We start from the raw sequence: 27,500 nt of genomic DNA, 5'->3' as shown, positions 1-27,500 counted from the left end.
TCCTCTCCTCTCCTCTCCTCTCCTCTCCTCTCCACTCCTCTCCACTCCTCTCCTCTCCTCTCCAGGCCTCCCTCGTACCCGTAGTCAGACCAGCCTGCCTGAGCTCCTAAAGCTGCTCAGTCAGAACATCAGTGCCAGGAAGAGCAAGAACGTAGAGATCCTGTGGCAGGCGGCGGAGGTGGAGACATTCTCTCCTTTTTCTCTTTCTCTTTCTCTTTGTCTCAATTCATTTTAAGGGCTTTATTGGTATGGGAAACATATGTTAACATTGCCAAAGCAAGTGAAGTAGATAGTAAACAAAAGTGAAATAAACAATACACATTTTACAGGAAACATTACACTCACAAAAGTTCCAAAAGAATAAAGACATTTCAAATGTCATATTATGTCTATATACAGTGTTGTAATGATGTGCAAATAGTTAAAGTACAAAAAGGAAAACAGTTAAACATAAATATGGGTTGTATTTACAATGGTGTTTGTTCTCTTTCTCCACAAGATACTCTTTTCTATCACTAACTGAATGAGCAGAAGTCTTTGCCTGACTCTCTACTCTCACCCGTTCTCCCCCCCCCCCCCCCTTATTTATCTCTCTCCCTGTCTCTCGGTCTCTCCTTCCCCAGGTGTGTCGGCGTCTGAATGGCGTGCGTTTCACCAGCTGTAAGAGTGCTAAGGATCGTACAGCCATGTCTCTAACCCTGGAGCAGTGTCAGATACTCCGGCAGGAGCACGCCATGGCCCCACAGGTCTTCTTCCAGGCCCTCGACTGCATGCGCAGGTGAGCCAGCCACATAACTGCCTGAACAAAAAGAGACAACACATTGTAACGTTTACCATGTAGAATTAGAAGAAAAGGAAGAATTCTGTCCATGATTATAATAACTTTATGTTTTCTTATATCCTCTAATATAATTCCATCTCCATCTTATCTATTTAAAACCCTCCTCTCCTCTCCTCTCCTCTCCTCTCCTCTCCTCTCCTCTCCTCTCCTCTCCTCTCCTCTCCTCTCCTCTCCTCTCCTCTCCTCTCCTCTCCTCTCCTCTCCTCTCCTCTCCTCTCCTCTCCTCTCCTCTCCTCTCCTCTCTCCTTCTCTTTCCTCTCCTCTCCTCCTTCTGACAGTGAGGGCTGCAGACGAGAGAACACCATGAAGAATGTAGGATGTCGTAAATACGCCTTCAACTCCCTCCAGCTGAAGGCCTTTCCCAAACAATACCGCCCCCCTGAGGGCACCTATGGGAAAGTAGAGACCTGATTGGACAGAACAGCTGGCCATCTCTCAAAGTAGCCAATAGAAGGGGAAAGGGACTAAACAATGTCAAAGTCAACAACAACATAAAAGCAAAATAACATCATGAAAGCAACCTCCCCCTTTCTATAGTGCTGACTCACTGTTGATGATGTCATGTTATCTGTGGTAGACTGTTTGATAACGCTTCCTTCTCCTTTGCAATTAGAATCGCTGCGTTGTCATGAGAACCACTACACGCACACAACAACAAATACAACAACAACAACTTAAAAACAGCTTTTCAAATCCATTGTCACAGATTTTATTGGACGTAAAACCCCTTTAATTGTAGAGTTGCACTTGTTTTAGTTTTATTTACAGCTCTTATCACATTGTCTGGGTTCTTACCACTGTCTCTCATGGAACTTTAAAGAGAAAATTCAACTCAAGTCAATTTAAAGAGAACAAAACCTTTGTGTGCAGAGCATCAATGTGTGATTTGCTCATACACTCCATTCCTACTACAAGCACAGTGACCTGATTATACACAGGGATTAGATATAGACACTTGTTTCTATGATGTATGAAGATCTATCCCAATTTTATTTGGTGATGCAGTTACTGGACAGAGTTAGTGCAAAATAGAGGGCCACTATCCTGGGTTTTAGTTGTTCTACTGTCATAGACAGTTACAGAGGTCAAGGTTCATCTTTTACTTGCCACTGCATGTTTATTTTACGTTTTATATATTGTCATTGAGTGCACGGTACAATGCTCCACTATAGTAGATGCACGCATGGATGGGGTTCACACACAACAGAAGTCATCCAAAAACATCTCAATTAAAATAAATGCTCACATGCTTGCACTCACAAAATCTTGCACTCCCCCCAAACCCTGTCTGTTCATAAAGTAATGTTTATATGCAGGACCTAGATGGTAGGCATATTAACTTTAAATCAAACTATAGACTCAGCTAAACTATAACATATTAGCTTAGAATAAGGAACAGTGTTATAAGAAATCTTAACAAAGTTCCTCCTCCTATGTCGGCAGCTTTTCTCCGTTAGTTTAATCTCATCTCTTTTTATAATCCCAGAGGAATACTACAGCACTGATAGAAGCTAACTCACTCTGACACTGCAGAGCTCGACTGGCTGACTAGTACATGACAGGAGCAACAAAACACTGGCTTATTATTTGTACAACCGATGGAGCGAAATTGAAGTGTCTTACTTTTGAATGCATCTACAGTAGATAGAAAAGCCTCACATTATTATTGTATTTTTGGAAATAATGGACTTGTACACTGCATAGAAAGAAGCCTGTTTAGAATTGACAGTGTTTTGCGTTAAATTGTACTGTGAACCCCTTACTAGCTTTTGTTTCCATGTTTACCTATAGCTTTTATTGCACATTACAGAGACAGTTTATTTTTATTTAGGAAAACAGTTTTATATGTTATTTTGCTGAATATTCTTGATGCACTGAAAATTGCTGAAAAAAAGTTGCCAAAATGCTGCAAGTTTTATCCATTTAATTTTGCATGTCATGTATTTTTCTTTGTATGTATTGAGCGCTTTTGAACCACACACTTTCAGGTAGAAACATCTGTATCTGTACAGGTACAGGCTTTGCTTTAAAATCTGCTTTCCCCCTAAACTCTAACTTGAGCTATTAAAATATGAGCAGTAAACTGTTTCACCATATCCTGTGTGACATGTAAAGTATACCTCTGGTCTTTGTAGTCTGTCTCTCTGTCTGCCTGGGCACGCACGCACGTACGTGCACACACACACACAATTCTAAATTGTCTAGATAAGGCCTCTTTAAAACCTTGAACTATCTTTCTTTCCCTTTTTGCCCTGTCAGGCTCTTAGTAGGCTTAACTGTTTTATTAATTGAGCTGTTGCATAGCAAACAAAGTTTTAAACAAACACTGTCCTCTGCATTGTAATATAATGATGCATTAGCCTATGTGTTTTATCCACTGGAGAGAGATAGATACATACAGTCTACTACTCAATGGGAGGGCATGAGCGGCAACACTGGACACAGTGCCTTTCGCTCCTGCTTGACAAGCACGACGGCAGTGTTGCCAACTCCTCAGTAAGGAAAGTAGCTATTTGGCAGTCGCTAGAAGTCGCTAAATGACGTCATCACCTAATTTGCATAATTGGCCATGTGCATGTAATTGTGATGGAAGCTGTAGGAGAGAGGAATAACGTTGTGGGAGAGACAAAAAGTGAGTAAAAAACACCCTACATTTACATCCAGCCCTGAATGTAAGCCAGGGCGGGATCAGCCAGCGGCGGCTTCCCGCATGCGCAGTCTGGATGCGGAGGGGTGAACATCTCCTGCTCTGACTGCAGCTGGGAGGGACTGCTGCGGGAGGACTGGGCCGCCTGTGAGTGCTTTGGGACGGGGTAACAAAGCACCCGCTGCTTGTTGAGAAGAGTAATAACGATACGTGCTTTCACGTCAGTCTCCAAAAGTCTCCAATAACACCAGAAAAAGTCGCTAGTTGCTTTTTTGAAAATATGTCGCTAGAGGGGTCTGAAAACTCGCTAAGTAAGTGGTAAGAAACGAAAGAAAGAAAACACAGCTCAATCAAAACGGACTCTAACCTATAGCAGAGCGCTTCGACACACCCACCGCTTTCCACACGCCCACTACTTTTTTTTTCCCGACACACCCACTCGCCTATACTCCGGTTGCCATATTGGGATCCAGCTACCCACTTCTACAAACTACTCATCGGACTGCAGCTGTAATTTGAGGACAGCACGTGCAGTAGCGAATCTGCCCGCCGAAATATTCGCTGCCTCACTCGCGAGACAGCCCAGAAGTCGGCAATACAATTAGCTAAATTGCATGTTGGAGGAGCATTGGAGTGTGTTCATATTAACCGTAGACCTACACGGAGGAGGTGAGCGGAAAGCAGGTGCATATATACGCTTTAAATAAATAACATTAATTTAAAGCGTAGGCTTGTGGATAGTCGACTATATCGGGGTAGTAGACCTATGCCCCAAATTCAAGGGCTCTATACATTCTGCTGCTGCAGAGTTTGTACGTTCAGATTTGCCGGCACGTGCTGAGCTTTATTGCCTGTGACAGGTTCAATACCACAACCGGTGTTATACACCTTAGGCTCTCTTTTAAATAATATGGATGTGTTTACACAATACAACTCTGTAGCTAATACCCAGGTTAGTCTGCAGACTGCAAATCAGAATTGAAACCAATCAGACTGTTCTACATGATCATTCAGTCACTCTTGTTCACCTCTAGTTTATTATCACTGACTTCACAACTCCTCACTCTCTATCTCCCCAGACTTTGGTGTCTAGTTGGGTAAATACATCACAGTGTATAGAAGACCATACCTCAGTTACCTTTTAGTAAAAAAAAAAACATGACTACTTAAAGACATGGTCCTGAACTTTGGCGACCACTAAGTATTTTTTTAAACCTCCCGCTTTAGGCTGGATTTGTCAATGTGTAGTTCATACATGCATAATCTATGGGCAGAATTACTGTTTTACCTCAATTAGCCACGAAAGCCCTAGTTTGAAAGCAACTGTTTGTCTGGAAGCTGTGCCATTTTCCCCCATGTTGGCCAGCCCCCTAGCAATTAGAGTTCTAGCCAATGAGCTAGCAAGATGCACACACAGCAGAGAGAGAGAGATCCTGTTGTAAATGCAGGTGTTTCCCTGTCTCTCCCAGGTATCTCTGGTGGCCACGGCTCCCCTCACCAACCTAGCTCTGGCTGTAAGGATGGAGCCCTCCCTTCCCAGGAAACTCAAAGGCCTCTATAACATGGGAGGCAAAACAGAGTGTAAGGGCTATGATTTATTTGCTTCAGAAGGTCAACTTATCAGGTATACTAATGGTAAATATATAGACAAATGGGTCGATTGCCATAGGCTTTAATGTGATACCGGTGTTCTGCCTGTCTTTAGCCAGAGGAAACACCACAATGTGTGCAGAGTTCAACTTCGCCGCCAACCCGTAAGCAGCTTACATCGTCCTGAATAAATTATAAAACACTACCAATACCTTCTACATTGTGATTTATGTTTTTCTGGTCTGTTTTGGTTCCACTCTACAGTCTTGGTGTGATGGCTGGCTGGCTCAGGAGTCAGAGAAGGCTCACTTCATGGCCCGGATCTTCTGTCACACTATGGAGGAGTCCTACAGCGAGCGCTCCCAGGTGCAGATTGTCGACGGTATGGGCTTTGTGTCATGTGACTCCTACGCTATGGCGGCGACAATTGATGACGCCTTTTATCATTGAGAGCGACCACATGGCGGGGAGCTGATGGGCACACGCGCGGCATGATGATCCTGAACACGCTGGGCACACTGAAGAAGACTCACAAGGCCTTTGTCATGAGGAAGGTGAACATGGAGAGCCTTGAGCAGCTGATGATGGACGCCCTGATGTAATGTCTAGACCGGCTCTGCTACAGCTAACCACTAGACTGTAGAACTAAATTAACAGCTGTTTGGTGACCATGACCCCTCTATGGGACCGTAACCAGAGAACAGTGACAACTCTAACCTCATCCAGTCACCCCAAGACCATTACTTAAGCATACACCAAAATCCATCCTTAACATAAACATTACTACAGTGGCTCCCACTTACACAGCTGATTAGAGAACAGAGACTCAACTGGTTAAAGAGATTGAACGGGATATTAAGAAGCACTTACAAATTCGTAACATTTTATAAGAATTGGAATTGGGAACATGGTCCTCTGTAGCTCAGCTGGTAGAGCACGGCGCTTGTAACGCCAAGGTAGTGGGTTCGATCCCCGGGACCAGCCGTACACAAAAAAAATTATGCACGCATGACTGTAAGTCGCTTTGGATAAAAGCATCTGCTAAATGGCATATTATATTATTATATCATACGAATTGCAGGAAAACTTTTTTTTTACAAAACCTCTGCAGCATCACTTTAAAAAGGAACGTATTTTCATGTCTTTGTATCTGATCTTGGACAGACAATGTGTGGGTTCATGAAATAGGGCCACACAGTGTATGACTGCTCAATACAAAGGGCAAATCTGTTGATGTTGATGTGTCCTTGTCAAAGATGTGAAAAATATTTGTTGGTCTGATGTGTGTAATGAGGAACATCCGGACGCTGCACTTGAAGCATTTATGAAACTGCTTCTTCCGGATACTGATAGGCATGCGCCCATCAAGAAGCTGACTGTTAGAACTGCCAAATCCCAATGGGTAGATTATGAATTAAAAAACTGTATGGCTGAGAGGGATGAGGCAAAGGGAATAGCAAATAAGTCTGACAACACAGCAGACTGGCAACCATACAGTAAATTGAGAAAGTCAATAACGAAACTAAACAAAAAGAAGAAACTATACTATAGCACAAAGATAAATGATATAAAGAATGATAGTAAAAAGCTCTGCATTACTTTAAATGAAATTCTAGGCAAAAAAGCAAACTCAGCTCCATCTTTCATTGAGGCAGATGGCTTGTTCATAACAAAACCCTTTGATATTGCTAACCACTTTAACAACTTTTTTGTTCACAAGATTAGCAAACTTAGGTAAGATATGCAAACAACAAATTCTGAGCCTTCATATTCATGCATAATAGACCAAATAATGAAAGACAAGCACTGTAGTTTTAAGTTCCACAAAGTGGGTGTGAAAGAGGTGAAAAAAAGTTTGCTATCAATAAATAAGGACAAACCACCTGGTACCGACAACCTGGATGGTAAATTGCTGAGGTTGGTAGCGGAATAGATTGTGACTCCTGTTTGTCACATCTTCAATTTAAGTCTAGAAGACGATGTGTGCCCTCAGACATGGAGGGAGGCAAAGGTCATTCAGCTACACAAGAATAGCAGAGCACCCTTTAATGGTTCAAACTGCCGACCAATCAACCTGTTACAAGTGCTTAGCAAACTTTTTGAAAAAATGTGTGTTTGATCAAATTCAAAGTTATTTTACAGAAAACAAATTAACAGATTTTCAGCATGCTTATAGGGAAGGGCACTCAACATGCTCGGCACTGACACAAATTACTGATGATTGGCTGAAAGAAATTGATAGAAGATAGTGGGAGCTGTTTTGTTAGTGCAGCTTTTGATGTCTTTGATCATAACCTATTGCTAAAAAAAGCGTAGGTGTTATGGATTTGCATCCTCTGCCTTATTATGGATTGAGAGTTACCTATCTAATAGAACACAGAGGGTTTTCGTTAATGGAAGCCTCTCTCATGCAAATTCAGTTGAGTGTGGTGTACCGCAGGGCAGCCGGCTAGGGACATTATTGTTTCCTGTTTTTCCACTGACCTTAAATAAAGCCTGTGTGTCTATGTCCGCTGACGACTCAACAGTATACACGTCGGCTGCAACAGTAAAATAAATAAATGAGACACTTAACATAGAGCTCCAGTCAGCTTTAGAATGGGTAACTAGCAATAGGCTGGTGCTAAATATCTAAAAAACTAAAAGCATCATTTTTGGGACAAATCACTACCTCAACGCTAAACCTCGTTTAGATCTATTATTGAATAATGTGGCTATTGAGCAAGTTGAGGAGACTAAACTGCTGGGTGTAACCCAAGATAGTGTTTGGACCCCAGGAAGAGTAGCTGCTGCCTTGGCAGCTGCTAATGGGGATTCCTAATAAATTTGAATACAAATAGCAAGCTTTCATGGTCAAAACATATAGACTCAATGGTTGCTAAAATGGGAAGAGGTCTATCCATGATAGGACGTTGCTCTGCCTTCTTGACATCTCAGTCGACCAGACAGGTCCTACAGGCCCTAGTTTTGTCGCACCTGGACTACTGCCCAGCTGTGTGGTCATGTGCGGCAAAGAAGGACATAGGTAAATTGCAGTTGGTCCAGAACAAAGCAGCACGTATCAAACTTAGATGTCCACGGAGGGAAAGTGTAAGTAACATGCATGTCAGTCTCTCCTGGCTCAAAGTTGAGGAGAGATTGACTGCATCACTGTTGGTCTTTGTGCGAGGTATTGATGTGTTGAACATACCGAACTGTCTGTTCAAGTAGTTGGCACACAGTTCGGACACTCATCGGTACAACACAAGACATGCAACCAGAGGTCTATTCACAGTCCCCAGGTCCAGAACAGAGGCTGGGAAACACACAATATTAAATAGAGCTATGAATAAACGGAACTCTCTGCCACCCCAGGTAACTTCAGCTAGCAATAAAACCAGTTAAAAAAAACACCTTACTGCACAAAGGGGACTGTGAAGAGACACAGCCATTTTATATATACAGTGGGGGGAAAAAGTATTTAGTCAGCACCAATTGTGCAAATTCTCCCACTTAAAAAGATGAGAGAGGCCTGTAATTTTCATCATAGGTACACGTCAACTATGACAGACAAATTGAGAGAGAAAAAAATCCAGAAAATCACATTGTAGGATTTTTAATGAATTTATTTGCAAATTATGGTGGAAAATAAGTATTTGGTCACCTACAAACAAGCAAGATTTCTAGCTCTCACAGACCTGTAACTTCTTCTTTAAGAGGCTCCTCTGTCCTCCACTCGTTACCTGTATTAATGGCACCTGTTTTAACTTGTTATCAGTATAAAAGACACCTGTCCACAACCTCAAACAGTCACACTCCACTATGGCCAAGACCAAAGAGCTGTCAAAGGACACCAGAAACAAAATTGTAGACCTGCACCAGGCTGGGAAGACTGAATCTGCAATAGGTAAGCAGCTTGGTTTGAAGAAATCAACTGTGGGAGCAATTATTAGGAAATGGAAGACATACAAGACCACTGATAATCTCCCTCGATCTGGGGCTCCACGCAAGATCTCACCCCGTAGGGTCAAAATGATCACAAGAACGGTGAGCAAAAATCCCAGAACCACACGGGGGGACCTAGTGAATGACCTGCAGAGAGCTGGGACCAAAGTAACAAAGCCTACCATCAGTAACACACAATGCCGCCAGGGACTCAAATCCTGCAGCGCCAGACGTGTCCCCCTGCTTAAGCCAGTACATGTCCAGGGCCATCTGAAGTTTGCTAGAGTGTATTTGGATGATCCAGAAGAGGATTGGGAGAATGTCATATGGTCAGATGAAACCAAAATAGAACTTTTTGGTAAAAACTCAACTCGTCGTGTTTGGAGGACAAAGAATGCTGAGTTGCATCCAAATAACACCATACCTACTGTGAAGCATGGGGGTGGAAACATCATGCTTTGGGGCTGTTTTTCTGCAAAGGGACCAGGACGACTGATCCGTGTAAAGGAAAGAATGAATGGGGTCATGTATCGTGAGATTTTGAGTGAAAACCTCCTTCCATCAGCAAGGGCATTGAAGATGAAACGTGGCTGGGTCTTTCAGCATGACAATGATCCCAAACACACCGCCCGGGCAACGAAGGAGTGGCTTCGTAAGAAGCATTTCAAGGTCCTGGAGTGGCCTAGCCAGTCTCCAGATCTCAACCCCATAGAAAATATTTGGAGGGAGTTGAAAGTCCGTGTTGCCCAGCGACAGCCCCAAAACATCACTGCTCTAGAGGAGATCTGCATGGAGGAATGGGCCAAAATACCAGCAACAGTGTGTGAAAACTCATCTTTTTAAGTGGGAGAACTTGCACAATTGGTGGCTGACTAAATACTTTTCCCCACTGTATTGTAATTTGCACTGTACTATGTATTAGACCTAGATATTGTGTGTATGTACTGATATGTAGGCTATGTGTGAAGTTTTACATTGATGTATGTCAGTCCTTGACTAATAATGTTCTTTACTTTGTATTATGTCATGTTTCATGTGGACCCCAGGAAGAGTAGCTGATGCTTTTGCAGCGGCTAGTGGGGATCCTAATAAATACCAATACCAATACTTAACCCTAAATGCTCCTGTAAGTCGCTCTGGATAAGAGCGTCTGCTAAATGACTACATACAAAAAAAAAATGGTGTACATAGAAATCTGAAAGACCGTTTTACCTCCATTCATGAAGGAGTTTAAATACATTTCATATAATTTCTTACGTAATTCTTGTAATATTTGTATGTCCCCATTTCTATTAATCCTGCTGTTCACTCAGGTCTGTAGGAATGATACCGTGATGTATTTTTACTGTATTGTCAGCTCGCTGTCAACAATCGTGCCTCGTCACACAGATAAAACTGGAATAAAATAAATATTGTAATTAAAACTCATACCAGCAGTCGCGTGCATTGAACACTCCATTATGACACACTTCAAGCACATTCGCAAACACTTAATCTGTTCAATGATATATTTATTACACGCGGTTGTTCAAAACAGATGCCCAATTTAGCAGTCTGTCAATCATCAGAGAAGCCAAGCGGAGAGCTGACAGTCCTGCTTTAGAGTTCCTAGAAGTTCGCTCATTTCAGAACATGGAAGCAGAAGTGCAGCCCAGCATATTTCTTCCACACACTTACAAGTGTCTTTAGTTTGAATTGTGGTAGGCCTATTCACAGACTCAATCATGTCAGGAGGAAAAAAAGTCCAACAAACATACCTACTTGAAGACCATATATTTTCTCTACAGAACCACCTCAATCAAGTGCTCAAGTGAAATTAGCATAATAAAATACAACCCCCCATATGGACCCCTTTAAGTTAGTTTAGCTACTATTCACAATTAATAATTTCAGTGCTGTGAGTGTTCCAGATATTTTCAACTTTGGTCCATCAGTAGCCTTTCCTTCCCCTGAATCTGGACCGGTTATCTAGCTGTAGAAATAGAGAAAGATCAGAAACAAGTCAGTTCCATACATAAGGATTTGACAAGTGTTGAATGAACGTCATTGACGTCAGTGATGACCGATGAGCTCACCATGGATCTCTTACACTCAAAGAAAGAGGTCTGCAGTGCTTTACAGTGGCCCTCCTTCAGACACTGGCTGGGCATCTTCCCCTCCTGCAGGAATGGACAACATGGAGTTAGTCAAACACTTTCTACCAAGACTGGTGTCTTGATATGTTATTGATCATTCTCACCGTTTACGTTGGCCACACAACACATGCATCAATACCTATACCCAGTGGCGGTTTTACACGGAGGCCGGGGGAGGCCCGTGCCTCCCTGGAAATGTCCCTGGCCACCCCTGTGGCCCCCCCGTGCTGACCAAATAAAAAATTATGAATTTATAACTATTTTACACGCGAGCGCCAAAAGCGGAACTAATGCAACGCTCTACACGGCAACGTTCTACACGGGTAAATTAGAGTGGCGCACCCGAAGGTCGAAGGTAAGCAAAACGATTTAATATCATAAGTGACTTGTTGTTCTTGCACATAGCCTACATGTTCCTTTTGTTCCTCACACATAAATCAAATCAAGTTTTTAAATGTCTGGTCTCGATTTGTTTAGAAATGTAATCATATCTAAGCAAACTCATCGAAGCAGAAGCAAATATCCAAATGTTAGTAGGCTATCCTTGCTAGGTCTACACAATGTTGTGATGTTAACCACGTAACTTCATCCGTCTTGGCTGTTGCATCGCGATAACAAATACATTTTTAGTAAAGTAATCAACAGGTTATCTGCCAGTGTTAAGTAGGGAGGGATGGTTAGGTAACAAAATGTAATGCATGCCCCTACGTTTTTTCTTCTTCTAATAGTTATCATGAAACGAGGAAGGGACATAAAGTCATTTTTTGCCCCAGCAAACAAAAAAGTTAGATAGAGTTTATGATTTTATTCTTTTGAATTATCTCTGCCAAACATCTATGTACTACAAATCTTCAAGCTCCACAGATGTTTTATGGCATCCACTAAACCTCTTTAGATATTTGTAAATTATACAGTGTGATACCTTTCAACGAAAGTTTATTTTATTTTTTACCAACTATGATTTTTCCTTTTGAAAACAAGCAAAGCAAGAAAAAAAAGAAAAAAAATCACTCCAATCATTGCACACTTGTGTCGTTCAGACTTTGCAGGTCCAGCTTTGACATGATGATCTAACTAACACTAATATTGTAACTAATATTGTAACTGAAATATGTATGATCCTATGATGAGCGATTGCTTACTTCCCTTTCACTCTTAAAAAATTACTGAAAAAAAATGTGTATAAAAAGGTATATGTAGTATATGTTTGTTTAGTGAGCATTCATGCTGTCATTTTTTCCTAATGTGAACTATGGTGGAAATGTGCTGTCCTAAATGGACTTGCCCATATATGTTGTAAAGCCTTTTTTTGTACACCTGCTCATCAACTGACAGTGAAGTACACAAAGACACAGACACACACACACACACACACAGACACCTGTAATATTCTTGTTTTCATGTTGTTGCTGATATCCATCAGTGTTGTTCATATTGCTACATTGTGTTGACATGATTGTTGCTTTTAAACGAATGTTAACTTAATGTTTATTGTCTGCATCCTATTGGACTACTGGATGTTAATGTGTAACACGTTTCCCTGTTTATGTGCTTTAGCAATACTGTATGTCAATATGGTCATGCTAGTAAAGCCTCTTTGAATTGAATTTCTTTTCTGATTTGGTTTATTTTACCTAAATGGATACAGGGTAGTGTGTTTTGTTTATAAATCACTCAGAAAGTTTTCTTTCTTAAAACAAAATGTGGAATCAACTGTCCACAGTAGTGGGGCTTCCATAAATAGGAAATGGCACATTGTTGTACCCTTTGTTGTATCCTGGAGTTTTGTTCACATTGAATATGAACCCTGTATTTGTACCCTGTACTTTTTTTTTTTTTTTTTTTTCATTTTTATGGCACTATCTCTCTTGCATCTGCACTCTTGTACAAAATACGTGTTATAATAAATGTCATATGATTTTAAAGTAAAATAAAGTTTATAATCTTTGAATATCATGTGTTGCCAGTTTTTTTATGTGTGCCCCCCTGATTAAACACTGGCCCCTCCTTGGCCCCCCTAGTAAAATGTGTCTAGAACCGCCACTGCCTATACCCCATGATCAGGTGCAGAAAGCTGTGCACTTTACTTTGTAATGAAAGTGTGGCTCAACCAACCAACCAGCATTTACAATTGAAGGTAGGCCTACGCTTTGAAATAAGGGATGTTATAAAAGTAAAACTGTAAAGCATAATATTAGCTAGCAAACCATAACCTCAGATGAAAGGGGAAATAATATTTGCCATAACGTTACCTTTACAACGCAGTCATGTTGAAGGAGACATGCCTTGAAGTCCTCCCTGATTCCTGAGCATGCCCTGCCATCCTCCTCTTTGTCCTCGTAGTATTTAGGCATTGTGCTGCACTTACATTGAAGACAATTACGCAATAAATGTAGATTTAAATAATATATTTAACTACAGTATGTTACATGAACGTTGTTATGCAAGTCACCATCTTTGATTCGCAAAGTATCCTGGGAATGGAGATGTTGAACTATATGCATGCTGGGAGTGTTTGTAGTTTTTGTTCGTTTCAGCGAAATTAGGAGATTTTAACATGTACTTTTCAAGTCTACCGCAAGGTGCCGCTCAAAGCTTATACATTTTAGTCATTTAGCAGACGCTCTTATCCAGAGCGACTTACAGGAGCAATTAGGGTTAAGTGCCTTGCTTAAGGGCACATCAACAGATTTTTCACCTAGTCGGCTCTGGGATTAGAACCATCAGAACATCAAAAGGAGCACAATGGTAAGGAGGATTCCAAAGATACTGTAGCAACTCCAACATGTTGATGCCATCTCTTGATTTATTTTGAACCTAACTGGTTGGCTGGTTGGTTCTATATGAATGTGTGGCTCATTCTCCCGTCAGACAGTGACTGTGAATTATGTGAAATAATGAAACCAAGGCAGAAAACAGAGATGGGCATGAATTGTATCAACCAATTTGATTTATTTCAACGATGTCCATTTAAATCCATGTCAAAATCATCAGAGGCAGATATACTAATGTACGTGATGAAGGCACATGACATGACATGACATGACCTGATGGGGAGAACAGTGAAGGTTGGAAGCAGGCAGGGGTGAGCCTGGCTGTGTCTTAATAGTCTTGCTGTCTCTTATCCTCCATCTACCTCTAGGGTCTAGGCAAGCGACCCAATAATAGGCTTCCTCCATATTGCTTTTCTATACAATCTTCTTAGATAAGCATGGATGAAGGGCACAAGACAAGGATGGAAGTAACCCCTTTTAAACTAGTGAGACACCAAGTTTGTGTTCCCCTCTGCTCAAGCCGTACTCCACCTGAAGAAGGGGTTTATTCAGGAGGTTGCACATCCTTCGCTAGAGCGCTGCAGATAGAAATGTAATGTATAGATCTGGCACGATTCCCATTTCTACACAGAGAATCATATTGGATCTACAGTAAACATTTCTATCTGAAGGTTCTATAACGTTGCAGGTGTAAGCGAGAGGGTCTGGTGTGACCAGGAGGCTCAGGGGAGGGGCCAGCTCCATTCAAAAGGTTGTGGGTTGACCAATCACACAATAAATAAAGGACATTTACAAACAAGCAAACCTGGTACAAAGTGGCCCGCTTTCGAAAGTGTTACCCAAATCGACCCCTAGTCTTTATCCTACCTAGGATATTTTTTTTCAAGATTGGGTAGGCACCAGCTTGCCCTCTGATAGTGTAGCTGAGATGTGTTCCTTATAGTTGTCCAACCCTGCTAGATCAACATTAAGTGCTGTGAGGTAGGGGGTGTGTGCACGTCTTTGACATTTAAAATAGCACCCCCAATAAAAACGATCACAATCTTCTCTCATGTGAATGGAATTTCGATAGAAAAACCAAATCCTTCATAAAGTCTCTTACTGTATAAACAACATTTCTCATGAGAAAACAAAACCATTTTGACCTTTCCTGAAACTATGCATCAAAGAGTATGTAGGATGCTTAGAAAATGCAAATGGCTTTTCTGTATAGCTACAATCAGAGTAGATAAGAGGCCACCCCCGGGGGAGCGTGGCTGTCAGCGTCACAGGAGGTTGGTGGCACCTTCATTTGGGAGGACAGGCTCGTGTTAACGGCTGGAACGGAATTAGTGGAATGGTATCAAACATGGTTTCTATGTGTTTGATGCCATTCCATTTGCTCCATTCCAGACATTATTATGAGCTGTCCTCCCCTCAGCAGCCTCCACTGGTCTGCATGCCAGCAGTCTCCGATTGATTGATTGGACAGAATCAGGCATCACATGGGGTAGAACTCACTGATGATGTCAGAAGTGTAAAATGACATGACCAACGGAGATTGTAAATGAAAGCATAGCAAAAAAAAGAATGGAACATTCAAAACTGTAAGTTGAAAACTCAGTGCAACGTTATAAATAGCATTTGATTGTCTGTTTACACAGATTTATTCCCAATTTACAGAAAATGTAATGTAGTGAAGTCATCAAAATAAAATGCAATGAACTGAATGAATCCCCCATTGCTGACAGTAAACATCAGTCACACTGTACAATGGTTGGCGAGTTATGGAGGAAACGCTACCCGTCATCTGTAAATCCTGTATCACGTATTCAAAGCCTTTCAAAAGAGTATGTAGGGAAGAGGGAAGGGGGTGAATGAAGGGAAGTTCTGCTCCGGACTTTAAGGCACATCTCTGGCTTAAGGACTGTTCTGATATCAGCTCTTCTTCTTCATTTGAACTTTGACTGTCTGAGAAATGTTATACAAAAACTGACTCTGGACCAGCAGTTAAGAGTCAACCTCTATCTGAACCAACCAGCGGACAAGACAACATGGAATACCAAGCAGCTCTGTGAAAACAATGTTTCCGTTTCGGAACAAAAAGAACACATGCACGGGCACATATCAACTACCGTAGCATAAACTCTAAACAGATGTTTTATTTATTTTTAACCTCTTGTACAAATTAAATATTTATTTAAAATAAATTAAGTCACCTTCATACATCATCATTGTCGTAGTAATAATAATAATAATATTATCAATATAGCAATACATCCCTTCAGGTGAGCAAAGTCAAGGCCAAAGTCTGATTGGTTTACCACTTAAAGGACACTAGAGCTCTGTCAGCCTGACTTCCTGTCAAACAGGAAGTAGAGAGATAGATATGGTTTCCTTCAGTCACAAAGATTCTTCATGGAATAAAATGAAACCACAGGAGGCTGGTGGCACCTTAATTGGGGAGGAAGGGCTCGTGGTAATGGCTGAAGCTGAATTAGTGGAATGGTATCAATGACATCAAACACAGATCTTAGGTAGGTTTCAGGTGTTTGGCCCAGAATGGTTTGGGTTGGGACTTGAGCAAGGTAAGCTGATCCTAGATCTGCCCCTATGGATGACTTCTACCCAGGGCATAGTTTGGCAGACCTGTCACTTTAAAGATGGGGAACCACATTTAGTTTTCCACTTTGTTTGCCATCGTCATTGTAATCCCCTTCAAAAGAATAAAGTAATAAAGGCAGTTATCCTCACCCTAAGAAAGACTAACAACTTGTCTATTTATTACCTGCTGTTTAGCTAAAACACACAACTCTGTGGAAAAGAACAAAAAGCAACAGGTTCTTGAGGCTGATGGAGCCATTCTTCAGTCACCAGCAGGGGGCTCCACTATGGCTCCAGTGACAGTGCAATACCCCAGTGGAACAGACCAGAGAGGCGGAGACAGAGAGCACATGGAGCAGTGAGCAGCATCTACAACACCAGTGTCCTGGTGACATCAGCCTCTCAGATCAGGTGAGGTGTGTCCCAAATCTCCAATCACTGTGTGCCTCTCCTAGTCACAAGCCATCTGTGTAACACACAGTTACCTCGACAGTCATAGCTGGGAACGGATTTCTTCAGGACACACCCAATTCCTTCTGATATTTTAATATCTGTCTCTTTTTTGTAAAGTAGTATTCACGTTCACGCAAAAAGAGAGCAAGAGAGTGAGGAAAGGATAGACAGAAAGAGAGAGAGAGCGATCAGAGTGACAGAGCCCTTAGACAGAAACCCTGAGAGGAGCGGCTCTGGTCAACTCTGATGATGTCACTGCTGGTTGCTAGGCGGCAGAAGGCTCCTGGGCAGTCAGTTTTAGGTGCGTCTGCGAGCACCCCGGGGCCGGGGGCCAGGATTGATGTGGCCCCCTGCCTCATGTCAGCCTGCTGTCCTCTTTATGTGGATCTACAGAGAGACACAGAGGAATACACAGCTCTCCTTATACAGGATAACATTCCACTGGGTAGAACAATAGATACATTATATAAAATATTAAAGGACAGATGATGGCGTATGATTGGCTGACCTCGCTGAGGATGGCCCAGACAGCCGAGTCTTTGACGACAGAGAGACGCAGCGCCACCACCGGGTTGAAGGCGGCGTCTACAACCCCCTCCGCCACACCCTTCGCAAACTGACCTAGAGAGAGAGACAGAGAGAGAGAGAGACAGAGAGAGAGAGAGACAGAGGAGAGAGAGAGAGAGACAGAGACAGAGACAGAGAGAGAGAGAGAGAGAGAGAGACAGAGAGAGCGAGACAGAGAGAGCGAGACAGAGAGTGAGAGACAGAGAGAGAGAGAGAGAGAGAGACATAGAGAGAGAGAGAGACAGAGAGAGAGAGAGACAGAGAGAGACAGAGACAGAGAGAGAGACAGAGAGAGAGACAGAGAGAGACAGAGAGAGCGAGACAGAGAGAGAGCGAGACAGAGAGAGAGAGAGACAGAGAGAGAGAGAGACAGAGAGAGAGAGAGAGAGAGAGAGAGAGAGAGACAGAGAGAGAGAGAGATAGACAGAGAGAGAGAGAGAGAGACAGAGACAGAGAGAGACAGAGAGAGAGAGACAGTTGTTATTTATTTATTATTATTTACTACCATTTTTTATTATTATTTGTTATTCTTTATTATTTTATTACAATGTATATTGTATACATTGTTGCTTTGGCAATATTGACGCAATGTTTTTCATGCCAATAAAGCAGCTTGAATTGAATTGAATTGAGAGACAGAGAGACAGAGAGAGACAGAGAGAGAGAGAGAGAGAGAGAGAGAGAGAGAGAGAGAGAGAGAGAGAGAGAGAGAGAGAGAGAGAGAGAGAGAGAGAGAGAGAGAGAGAGAGAGAGAGAGAGAGAGAGAGAGAGAGAGAGAGAGAGAGAGAGAGAGAGAGAGCGGCTGTGATTGAGGACCTTTGACAGGCAGTTTGTACATTGTGTATCAGTCTGTGGCAGGAACAATGAGAGTGGGTAATCTGATCAGGCTGTGTGTGTGTTCTAAGTAAACGGGATATGAGGGTTTGTCCAGGTACACTCACCAATTCTGTAGAAGCGGTCATCAGTTCGCTTGTACTTCTCTTTGGACTTTGGTCCAGTTTCCTTCAGAAACAGACACGTTGTAGTTATATTGGTAATGTTATGCATACACTAGGTAGATAGACAGCCTTGTTAACACTAACATACATTATAATAAACACTACAGGAGGTTGGTGGGACCTTAATTGGCGAGGACGTGCTCGTGGTAATGGCTGGAGTGGAATCAGTGGAATTATAGAAAACACATCCAACATGGTTTCTATGTGTTTGATGCCATTCCATTTGCTTCGTTCCAGCCATTTTTATGAGCCATCCACCCCTCAGCAGCCTCCACTGATTCACACAGTGCTTATCTCCCGCCTCCGGTAGTGATATTGATTGGCGCAGGCTGTGCTCATGATCCTGTCAATAACCAATCAATAACTGACAGACACATTTTTGAGTGATGATGGATCAATAAACCAATCAGAAACAAGTGCCTTGACTCTATTGACGCATCATTACACACTGTGTCGTCCGAATGTTGTCTTTGCGTTGTCTGAATGTTGTCTTTGCGTTGTCTGAATGTTGTCTTTGCGTTGTCTGAATGTTGTCTTTGCATTGTCTGAATGTTGTCTTTGCGTTGTCTGAATGTTGTCGTCTTACCGAGAAGGGCAGTATATCTACAGTGGTGTTCTCTATCCTGTCCCCAGGGTGTTCCTGGTTCCCACTGCGGAACAGGAACCTGCCAATCACACAACACCATTAATGCATTCACGTCCCATGTCACACTCATGAATATGCAAACTCACACCTTGTGCTGTGCTTTCTGTAACGACACATCTGACATGTCTAAACCAAGCCTGTGGTAGCAGTGGTGCTCACACTCTCACACACACACACAACCCTTCACACAGCCATCCACAGCTGATAATGAAATGTCACACATCAGTACATTGGTACCCCGGCTGGCAAAATTGTGCAAATCAAGCCCAGACACAAACACGAGAGATCACTGGCTGTGAAAGACCGAAACACTACACAAGAAACAGAAACACTACACAAGAAACAGAAACACTACACATGAAACAGAAACACTACACAAGAAACAGAAACACTACAAATTAAACAGAAACACTACACATGAAACAGAAACACTACAAATTAAACAGAAACACTACAAATTAAACAGAAACACTACAAATGAAACAGAAACACTACAAATGAAACAGAAACACTACAAATTAAACAGAAACACTACACATGAAACAGAAACACTACAAATTAAACAGAAACACTACAAATGAAACAGAAACACTACACATGAAACAGAAACACTACAAATTAAACAGAAACACTACACATGAAACAGAAACACTACAAATTAAACAGAAACACTACACATGAAACAGAAACACTACAAATTAAACAGAAACACTACAAATTAAACAGAAACACTACACATGAAACAGAAACACTACAAATTAAACAGAAACACTACAAATGAAACAGAAACACTACAAATTAAACAGAAACACTACACATGAAACAGAAACACTACAAATTAAACAGAAACACTACACATGAAACAGAAACACTACAAATTAAACAGAAACACTACACATGAAACAGAAACACTACAAATTAAACAGAAACACTACAAATTAAACAGAAACACTACACAAGAAACAGAAACACTACACATGAAACAGAAACACTACAAATGAAACAGAAACACTACACATGAAACAGAAACACTACACATGAAACAGAAACACTACACATGAAACAGAAACACTACAAATGAAACAGAAACACTACACATGAAACAGAAACACTACAAATTAAACAGAAACACTACACATGAAACAGAAACATTACAAATGAAACAGAAACACTACAAATTAAACAGAAACACTACACATGAAACAGAAACACTACAAATTAAACAGAAACACTACACATGAAACAGAAACACTACAAATTAAACAGAAACACTACAAATTAAACAGAAACACTACACAAGAAACAGAAACACTACACATGAAACAGAAACACTACAAATGAAACAGAAACACTACACATGAAACAGAAACACTACACATGAAACAGAAACACTACACTTGAAACAGAAACACTACAAATGAAACAGAAACACTACAAATGAAACAGAAACACTACACATGAAACAGAAACACTACACATGAAACAGAAACACTACACATGAAACAGAAACACTACACATTAAACCAGAAACACTACAAATTAAACAAACACTACACATGAAACAGAAACACTACACATGAAACAGAAACACTACACATGAAACAGAAACACTACAAATTAAACAGAAACACTACAAATTAAACAGAAACACTAAAAATTAAACAGAAACACTACACATGAAACAGAAACACTACACATGAAACAGAAACACTACAAATTAAACAGAAACACTACACATGAAACAGAAACACTACACATGAAACAGAAACACTACAAATGAAACAGAAACGCTACACATGAAACAGAAACACTACACATGAAACAGAAACACTACACATGAAACAAACACTACACATGAAACAGAAACACTACACATTAAAACAGAAACACTACAAATGAAACAGAAACACTACACATGAAACAGAAACACTACAAATGAAACAGAAACACTACAAATGAAACAGAAACACTACACATGAAACAGAAACACTACACATGAAACAGAAACACTACACATGAAACAGAAACACTACACAGAAACACTACACATGAAACAGAAACACTACACATGAAACAGAAACACTACAAATGAAACAGAAACACTACAAATGAAACAGAAACACTACACATGAAACAGAAACACTACACATGAAACAGAAACACTACACATGAACCAGAAACACTACACATGAAACAGAAACACTACACATGAAACAGAAACACTACACATGAAACAGAAACACTACACATCAAACAGAAACACTACACATCAAACAGAAACACTACACATGAAACAGAAACACTACACATGAAACAGAAAAACTACACATTAAAACAGAAACACTACAAGTTAAACAAACACTACACATCAAACAGAAACACTACAAATTAAACAGAAACACTACACATGAAACAGAAACACTACAAATTAAACAGAAACACTACACATGAAACAGAAACACTACAAATTAAACAGAAACACTACACATGAAACAGAAACACTACAAATTAAACAGAAACACTACACATGAAACAGAAACACTACAAATTAAACAGAAACACTACAAATTAAACAGAAACACTACACATGAAACAGAATGATGAGTTGGTCTCTTCTCTCTCTCCTTCTCTCTCTCCTTCTCCTTCTCGCTCTCAGTCAATCACTCTGAAGCTCCCTGACTTCTCTAACACCTCTATAGCCTATTTCTACTCATCCATTCCATCCACGTCTCCTTGCTCCACCCCATCTCTTAGTGCTTTCTTTCTCCTTCCAACCCTTTCCGCTCTTTCTTTCTGTGAATCACCCTCTCTCTAGCCCCCCCTCTCTCGCTCTCTGCAGGGAGAGGGAGGGTGTCCTGGGAGTTCTTCTTTTAGAACTCTCATTAGCACACACAGCGCCCCAGAGAGACAGGCTCGCTTAAGCTTGTGGAAGAGGAAGATTGTGTGTATGGCACGACCTCCCTCAGAAATGCACACACACAGCTCCATCTCCCTCCTCACCTCTCTATGCTGACAGGCTTGTCAAACTTGAAGAGGACGTAGTCTCCAGCAGTAGGGTTGATGGCCCAGAAGAAGTCTTCTCCCAAGTAGGTCTTCTCCAACGTGTGACCCTGGTACACCTGCACAGCACAGCGTGGTCAGCTAAATGCATTCAAAACATCTCAGTATACTTCACAAATCACAAACTTTTTTTATGCATTCAAAACATTCAATACATTAATATCGTACTACCTTACATATTGAAATAAAAAGCCAGTTGTGAAACAGGCTTTAAAACAATATATTTATATATATATATATATATATATATATATATATATATATATATTCAATATATATTTTTCAACTCAAAAGAAGCCCAAGCCAGAAAGGTGTTTATGAGGGTGATTTATAGGTGATGTACCTTGAGAGACGTGGACACCTCAGCAGGCGGGTTCACGTGGATCTTATGGAGCAGGGGCTTCAGGAAGTCCTTATCCTAAACAGGAAGTCAAAAGGACAGGAAGAGGAAGTGAGACAGCAGCAGAGATGACAGGAAGTGGTCATACCAGGGGGAAGTGAGCTTGGTCTAGTATGATGGCCGGACGTTGGTGGGTTGAGGAGAAATTTGGGTAGATGGGGGTGGTGTTTGGGGGTACTTAAGACATATCAGGTGCGCCGAATACAACATTTACATTTACATTTTAGTCATTTAGCAGACGCTCTTATCCAGAGCGACTTACAGGAGCAATTAGGGTTAAGTGCCTTGCTCAAGGGCACATCGACAGATTTTTCACCTAGTCGGCTTGGGGATTAGAACCAGCGACCTTTCGGTTACTGGCACAACGCTCTTAACCACTAAGCTACCTGCCTCCCCAACAACAGGTGTAGACCTTACAGTGAAATGCTTATTTACAAACCCTTAACCAATAATGCAGTTTTAAGAAAAATAAGTGTTAAGTAAAAAATAGATAAGTAAAAAATAGAAAATAAATATGGTGCAGGACATATGCTAAAAGGCTGATGCAGACAGAGTGATCTAGGGTGAGAGGGAGGGTGCGAGAGGGTGAAAGGTTTGGGACCCACAGTGAGTTTCTGGATCTTTCCGGCCAGAGAGGAGTGCAGCCCCACATGTTGAAAGAGAGAGGGCCTGAACCGCACACGCAGACTGGACTTCTGCCTCTCACAGTGCTTCTGCAGGCAGAAATGGTAGATGGAGAGAGAGAGAGTGAGATAGTCAATAAAAGTTGACGACACCCCCTCCCCACACACAGTGTGTACGTACCGCGTCTTTCTCCGGATTACACACTTTGACCCAGAGGATGTGGTCCAGTAGCCAATCAATGGGCTTCTCCTTATAGAACATGAGGATGACTCTACTATCTGGAGCCTGGAACATCTTACCTGAGAGAGGGAGGGAGACAGAGGAGAGAGGGGAGAGAGACAGAGGAGAGAGAGAGAGGGAGGGAGACAGAGGACAGGAGGAGGAGGAGAGAGGGAGGGAGAGAGGAGAGAGGGAGGGAGAGAGGAGGAGAGAGAGGAGAGAGAGAGAGGAGAGACAGAGGAGAGAGAGGGAGACAGAGGAGATGGAGGGAGGGAGGGAGGGAGATAGAGGAGAGAGAGGAGGGAGGAGAGAGGAGAGAGAGGGAGGGAGGGAGACAGAGGAGAGAGAGGGAGGGAGGGAGGGAGACAGAGGAGAGAGGGGAGGGAGACAGAGGAGAGAGGGGGAGGGAGACAGAGGAGAGAGGAGGAGGGAGACAGAGGAGAGATGGGGAGAGAGGGAGACAGAGGACAGAGAGGGAGAGAGGGAGACAGAGGAGAGAGAGGGATGGAGAGAGGAGAGAGAGGGATGGAGAGAGGAGAGAGAGAGGGAGAGAGACAGAGGAGAGAGAGAGGGAGACAGAGGAGAGAGTGAGGGAGGGAGACAGAGGAGAGAGAGGGAGGGAGGGAGACAGAGGAGAGGGGGAGGGAGACAGAGGAGAGAGGGGGAGGGAGACAGAGGACAGAGAGGGAGAGAGAGGGAGGGAGGGAGATAGAGGAGAGAGAGGGAGGGAGAGAGACAGAGGAGAGAGAGAGGGAGTCAAAGGAAAGAGAGGGAGGGAGACAGAGGAGAGAGAGGGAGGGAGGGAGACAGAGGAGAGAGGGAGGGAGGGAGACAGAGGAGAGAGAGGGAGGGAGGGAGACAGAGGAGAGAGAGGGAGGGAGGGAGACAGAGGAGAGTGGGGAGGGAGACAGAGGAGAGAGGGGGAGGGAGACAGAGGACAGAGAGGGAGAGAGGGAGACAGAAGAGAGAGAGGGAGGGAGGGAGACAGAGGAGTGAGAGGGATGGAGAGAGGAGAGAGAGGGAGCGAGACAGAGGAGAGAAAGAGGGAGACAGAGGAGAGAGATAGAGGAGAGAGAGGGAGGGAGGGAGACAGAGGAGAGAGAGGGAGGGAGGGAGACAGAGGACAGAGGGGGAGGGAGACAGAGGAGTAAGAGGGAGGGAGACAGAGGAGAGAGAGAGAGGGAGGGAGACAGAGGACAGAGAGGGAAGGAGACAGAGGAGAGAGAGGGAGGGAGACAGAGGAGAGAGAGGGAGGGAGATAGAGGAGAGAGAGGGAGGGAGGGAGATAGAGGAGAGAGAGGGAGGGAGGGAGACAGGAGAGAGGGGGAGGGAGACAGAGGAGAGAGGGGGAGGGAGACAGAGGAGAGAGGAGGAGGGAGACAGAGGAGAGAGGAGGAGAGAGGGAGACAGAGGACAGAGAGGGAGAGATGGAGAGAGGAGAGAGAGGGATGGAGAGAGGAGAGAGAGGGAGAGAGACAGAGGAGAGAGAGACAGAGGAGAGAGAGAGGGAGACAGAGGAGAGAGAGGGAGGGAGGGAGATAGAGGAGAGAGAGGGAGGGAGACATAGGAGACAGAGGAGAAAGAGGGAGGGAGACATAGGAGACAGAGGAGAGAGGGGGAGGGAGACAGAGGAGAGAGAGGGAGGGAGACAGAGGAGAGAGAGAGAGGGAGGGAGACAGAGGACAGAGAGGGAAGGAGACAGAGGAGAGAGAGGGAGGCAGACAGAGGAGAGAGAGAGGGAGACAGAGGAGAGAGAGGGAGGGAGGGAGGGAGGGAGGGAGGGAGGGAGGGAGAGGAGAGAGGGAGGGAGGGAGACAGAGGAGAGGGAGACAGAGGAGAGAGAGGGAGGGAGGGAGGGAGGGAGGGAGGGAGGGAGGGAGGGAGGGAGGGAGATAGAGGAGAGAGGGAGGGAGGGAGACAGAGGAGAGAGAGAGAGGGAGTCAAAGGAAAGAGAGGGAGGGAGACAGAGGAGAGAGGGAGGGAGGGAGACAGAGGAGAGAGAGGGAGGGAGGGAGACAGAGGAGAGTGGGGAGGGAGACAGAGGAGAGAGGGGGAGGGAGACAGAGGACAGAGAGGGAGAGAGGGAGACAGAGGAGAGAGAGGGAGGGAGGGAGGGAGAGGAGTGAGAGGGATAGAGAGAGGAGAGAGAGGGAGCGAGACAGAGGAGAGAAAGAGGGAGACAGAGGAGAGAGAGGGAGGGAGGGAGATAGAGGAGAGAGAGGGAGGGAGGGAGACAGAGGAGACAGAGGAGAGAGAGGGAGGGAGGGAGACAGAGGAGAGAGGGGGAGGGAGACAGAGGAGAGAGGGGGAGGGAGACAGAGGAGTAAGAGGGAGGGAGACAGAGGAGAGAGAGAGAGGGAGGGAGACAGAGGAGAGAGAGGGAAGGAGACAGAGGAGAGAGAGGGAGGGAGAGAGAGGGAGGGAGACAGAGGAGAGAGAGAGGGAGACAGAGGAGAGAGAGGGAGGGAGGGAGGGAGATAGAGGAGAGAGAGGGAGGGAGGGAGACAGAGGAGAGAGAGGGAGGGAGGGAGGGAGGGAGACAGAGGAGAGAGGGGGAGGGAGGGAGGAGCAAGAGGAGAGAGGGGGAGGGAGACAGAGGAGAGAGGGGAGGGAGACAGAGGAGAGAGGGGGAGAGAGGGAGACAGATGACAGAGAGGGAGAGAGGGAGACAGAAGAGAGAGGGAGGGAGAGAGGAGAGAGAGGGATGGAGAGGAGAGAGAGAGGGAGAGAGACAGAGGAGAGAGAGAGAGACAGAGGAGAGAGAGGGAGGGAGGGAGATAGAGGAGAGCGAGGGAGGGAGGGAGACAGAGGAGACAGAGGAGAGAGAGGGAATGAGGGAGGGAGACAGAGGAGAGAGGGGGAGGGAGACAGAGGAGTAAGAGGGAGGGAGACAGAGGAGAGAGAGGGAGGGAGAGAGGGGGAGACAGAGGAGAGAGAGGGACGGAGTCAGAGGAGAGAGAGGGCCGGAGTCAGAGGAGAGAGAGGGAGGGAGACAGAGGGAGAGAGGGAGTGAGACAGAGGAGAGAGGGGGAGGGAGACAGAGGAGAGAGAGGGAGGGAGACAGAGGAGAGAGAGGGAGGGAGACATAGGAGAAGGGGGAGGGAGACAGAGGAGAGAGAGGGAGGGAGAGGAGAGAGAGGGATGGATGGAGAAAGATGAGAGAGGGAGACAGAGGAGAGAGAGGGAGGGAGACAGAGGAGAGAGAGGGAGAGAGACAGAGGAGAGAGAGAGAGTGAGTCCAAGGAAAGAGAGGGAGGGAGACAGAGGAGAGAGAGGGAGGGAGGGAGACAGAGGTAGAGAGAGGGAGGGAGACAGAGGAGAGAGAGGGAGGGAGACAGAGGAGAGAGAGGGAGGGAGACAGAGGAGAGAGGGGGAGGGAGACAGAGGAGAGAGAGGGAGAGAGAGGGATGGTGACAGAGGAGAGAGAGGGAGGGAGACAGAGGGAGAGAGGGAGGGAGACAGAGGAGAGAGAGGGAGGGAGACAGAGGAGAGAGAGAGGGAGAGAGACAGAGGAGAGAGAGAGAGGGAGTCAAAGGAAAGAGAGGGAGGGAGACAGAGGAGAGAGAGGGAGGGAGGGAGACAGGAGAGAGTGAGGGAGGGAGGGAGACAGAGGAGAGAGAGGGAGGGAGGGAGTCAGAGGAGAGAGAGGGAGGGAGGGAGACAGAGGAGAGGGGTGAGGGAGGGAGACAGAGGAGAGAGGGGGAGGGAGAAAGAGGAGAGAGGGGGAGGGAGACAGAGGAGTGAGAGGGAGGGAGACAGTGGCGAGAGAGGGAGGGAGACAGAGGGGAGAGAGGGAGGGAGAGAGGGGGAGACAGAGGAGAGAGAGGGATGGAGACAGAGGAGAGAGAGGGAGAGAGACAGAGGAGAGAGCGGGAGGGGGACAGGAGAGGTCGATGGGGAGAGAGAGGGAGGGGGAAAGAGGAGGGAGTGAAACAGGGAGGGGGAGGTTGGGGATCGATAGCGAGGGGAAGGATGTGAAGGAGAGTGGAAGGAGAGACAGAGAGAGAGAGAGAGAGAGAGAGAGAGAGAGAGGGAAAGC

The 27,500-nt window shown here is 44.1% G+C and overlaps 2 protein-coding genes and 1 long non-coding RNA gene across 3 annotated transcripts in view; 1 reads left to right on the top strand and 2 right to left on the bottom strand.

The window, feature by feature from the left end:
• Positions 1–1,849, top strand: part of inpp4aa (inositol polyphosphate-4-phosphatase type I Aa) — a gene marked incomplete at its 5' end in the record, with an annotated part of 23,683 nt that extends 21,834 nt beyond the window's left edge. Inside the window, 3 exons of the mRNA XM_084179841.1 lie at positions 66–178; positions 624–778; positions 1,120–1,849. Of these exons, the coding sequence (XP_084035967.1) occupies positions 66–178; positions 624–778; positions 1,120–1,252 (401 nt within the window). The 3' untranslated portion in view covers positions 1,253–1,849. The remainder of the gene's footprint in view (positions 1–65; positions 179–623; positions 779–1,119) is intronic.
• An 8,647-nt stretch (positions 1,850–10,496) lies between these two features.
• Positions 10,497–11,163, bottom strand: LOC311143964. Its single transcript, XR_014614453.1, has 2 exons — positions 11,078–11,163; positions 10,497–10,974 (listed from the first exon to the last, which is right to left on the bottom strand). It is a non-coding gene; the product is annotated as an uncharacterized lncRNA (long non-coding RNA).
• A 6,144-nt stretch (positions 11,164–17,307) lies between these two features.
• On the bottom strand, positions 17,308–23,536 carry mgat4a (alpha-1,3-mannosyl-glycoprotein 4-beta-N-acetylglucosaminyltransferase A; the record flags this gene model as incomplete). The annotated part of the gene is made up of 8 exons (XM_084179719.1): positions 17,308–17,334; positions 17,456–17,568; positions 18,456–18,516; positions 19,099–19,177; positions 22,159–22,277; positions 22,562–22,636; positions 23,224–23,331; positions 23,423–23,536. The coding sequence occupies 8 exons, from the start codon at positions 23,534–23,536 to the stop codon at positions 17,308–17,310; spliced, it is 696 nt and encodes a 231-aa protein (XP_084035845.1).
• Positions 23,537–27,500: the final 3,964 nt, after the last annotated feature.

The sequence above is a fragment of the Coregonus lavaretus genome (assembly GCF_964263955.1).
Source record: "Coregonus lavaretus genome assembly, chromosome: 16".
Classification (NCBI taxonomy): Eukaryota; Metazoa; Chordata; class Actinopteri; order Salmoniformes; family Salmonidae; genus Coregonus; species Coregonus lavaretus.
Note: the sequence above shows the minus strand (reverse complement) of the source record. Positions and strands in the feature narration are given on the sequence as shown.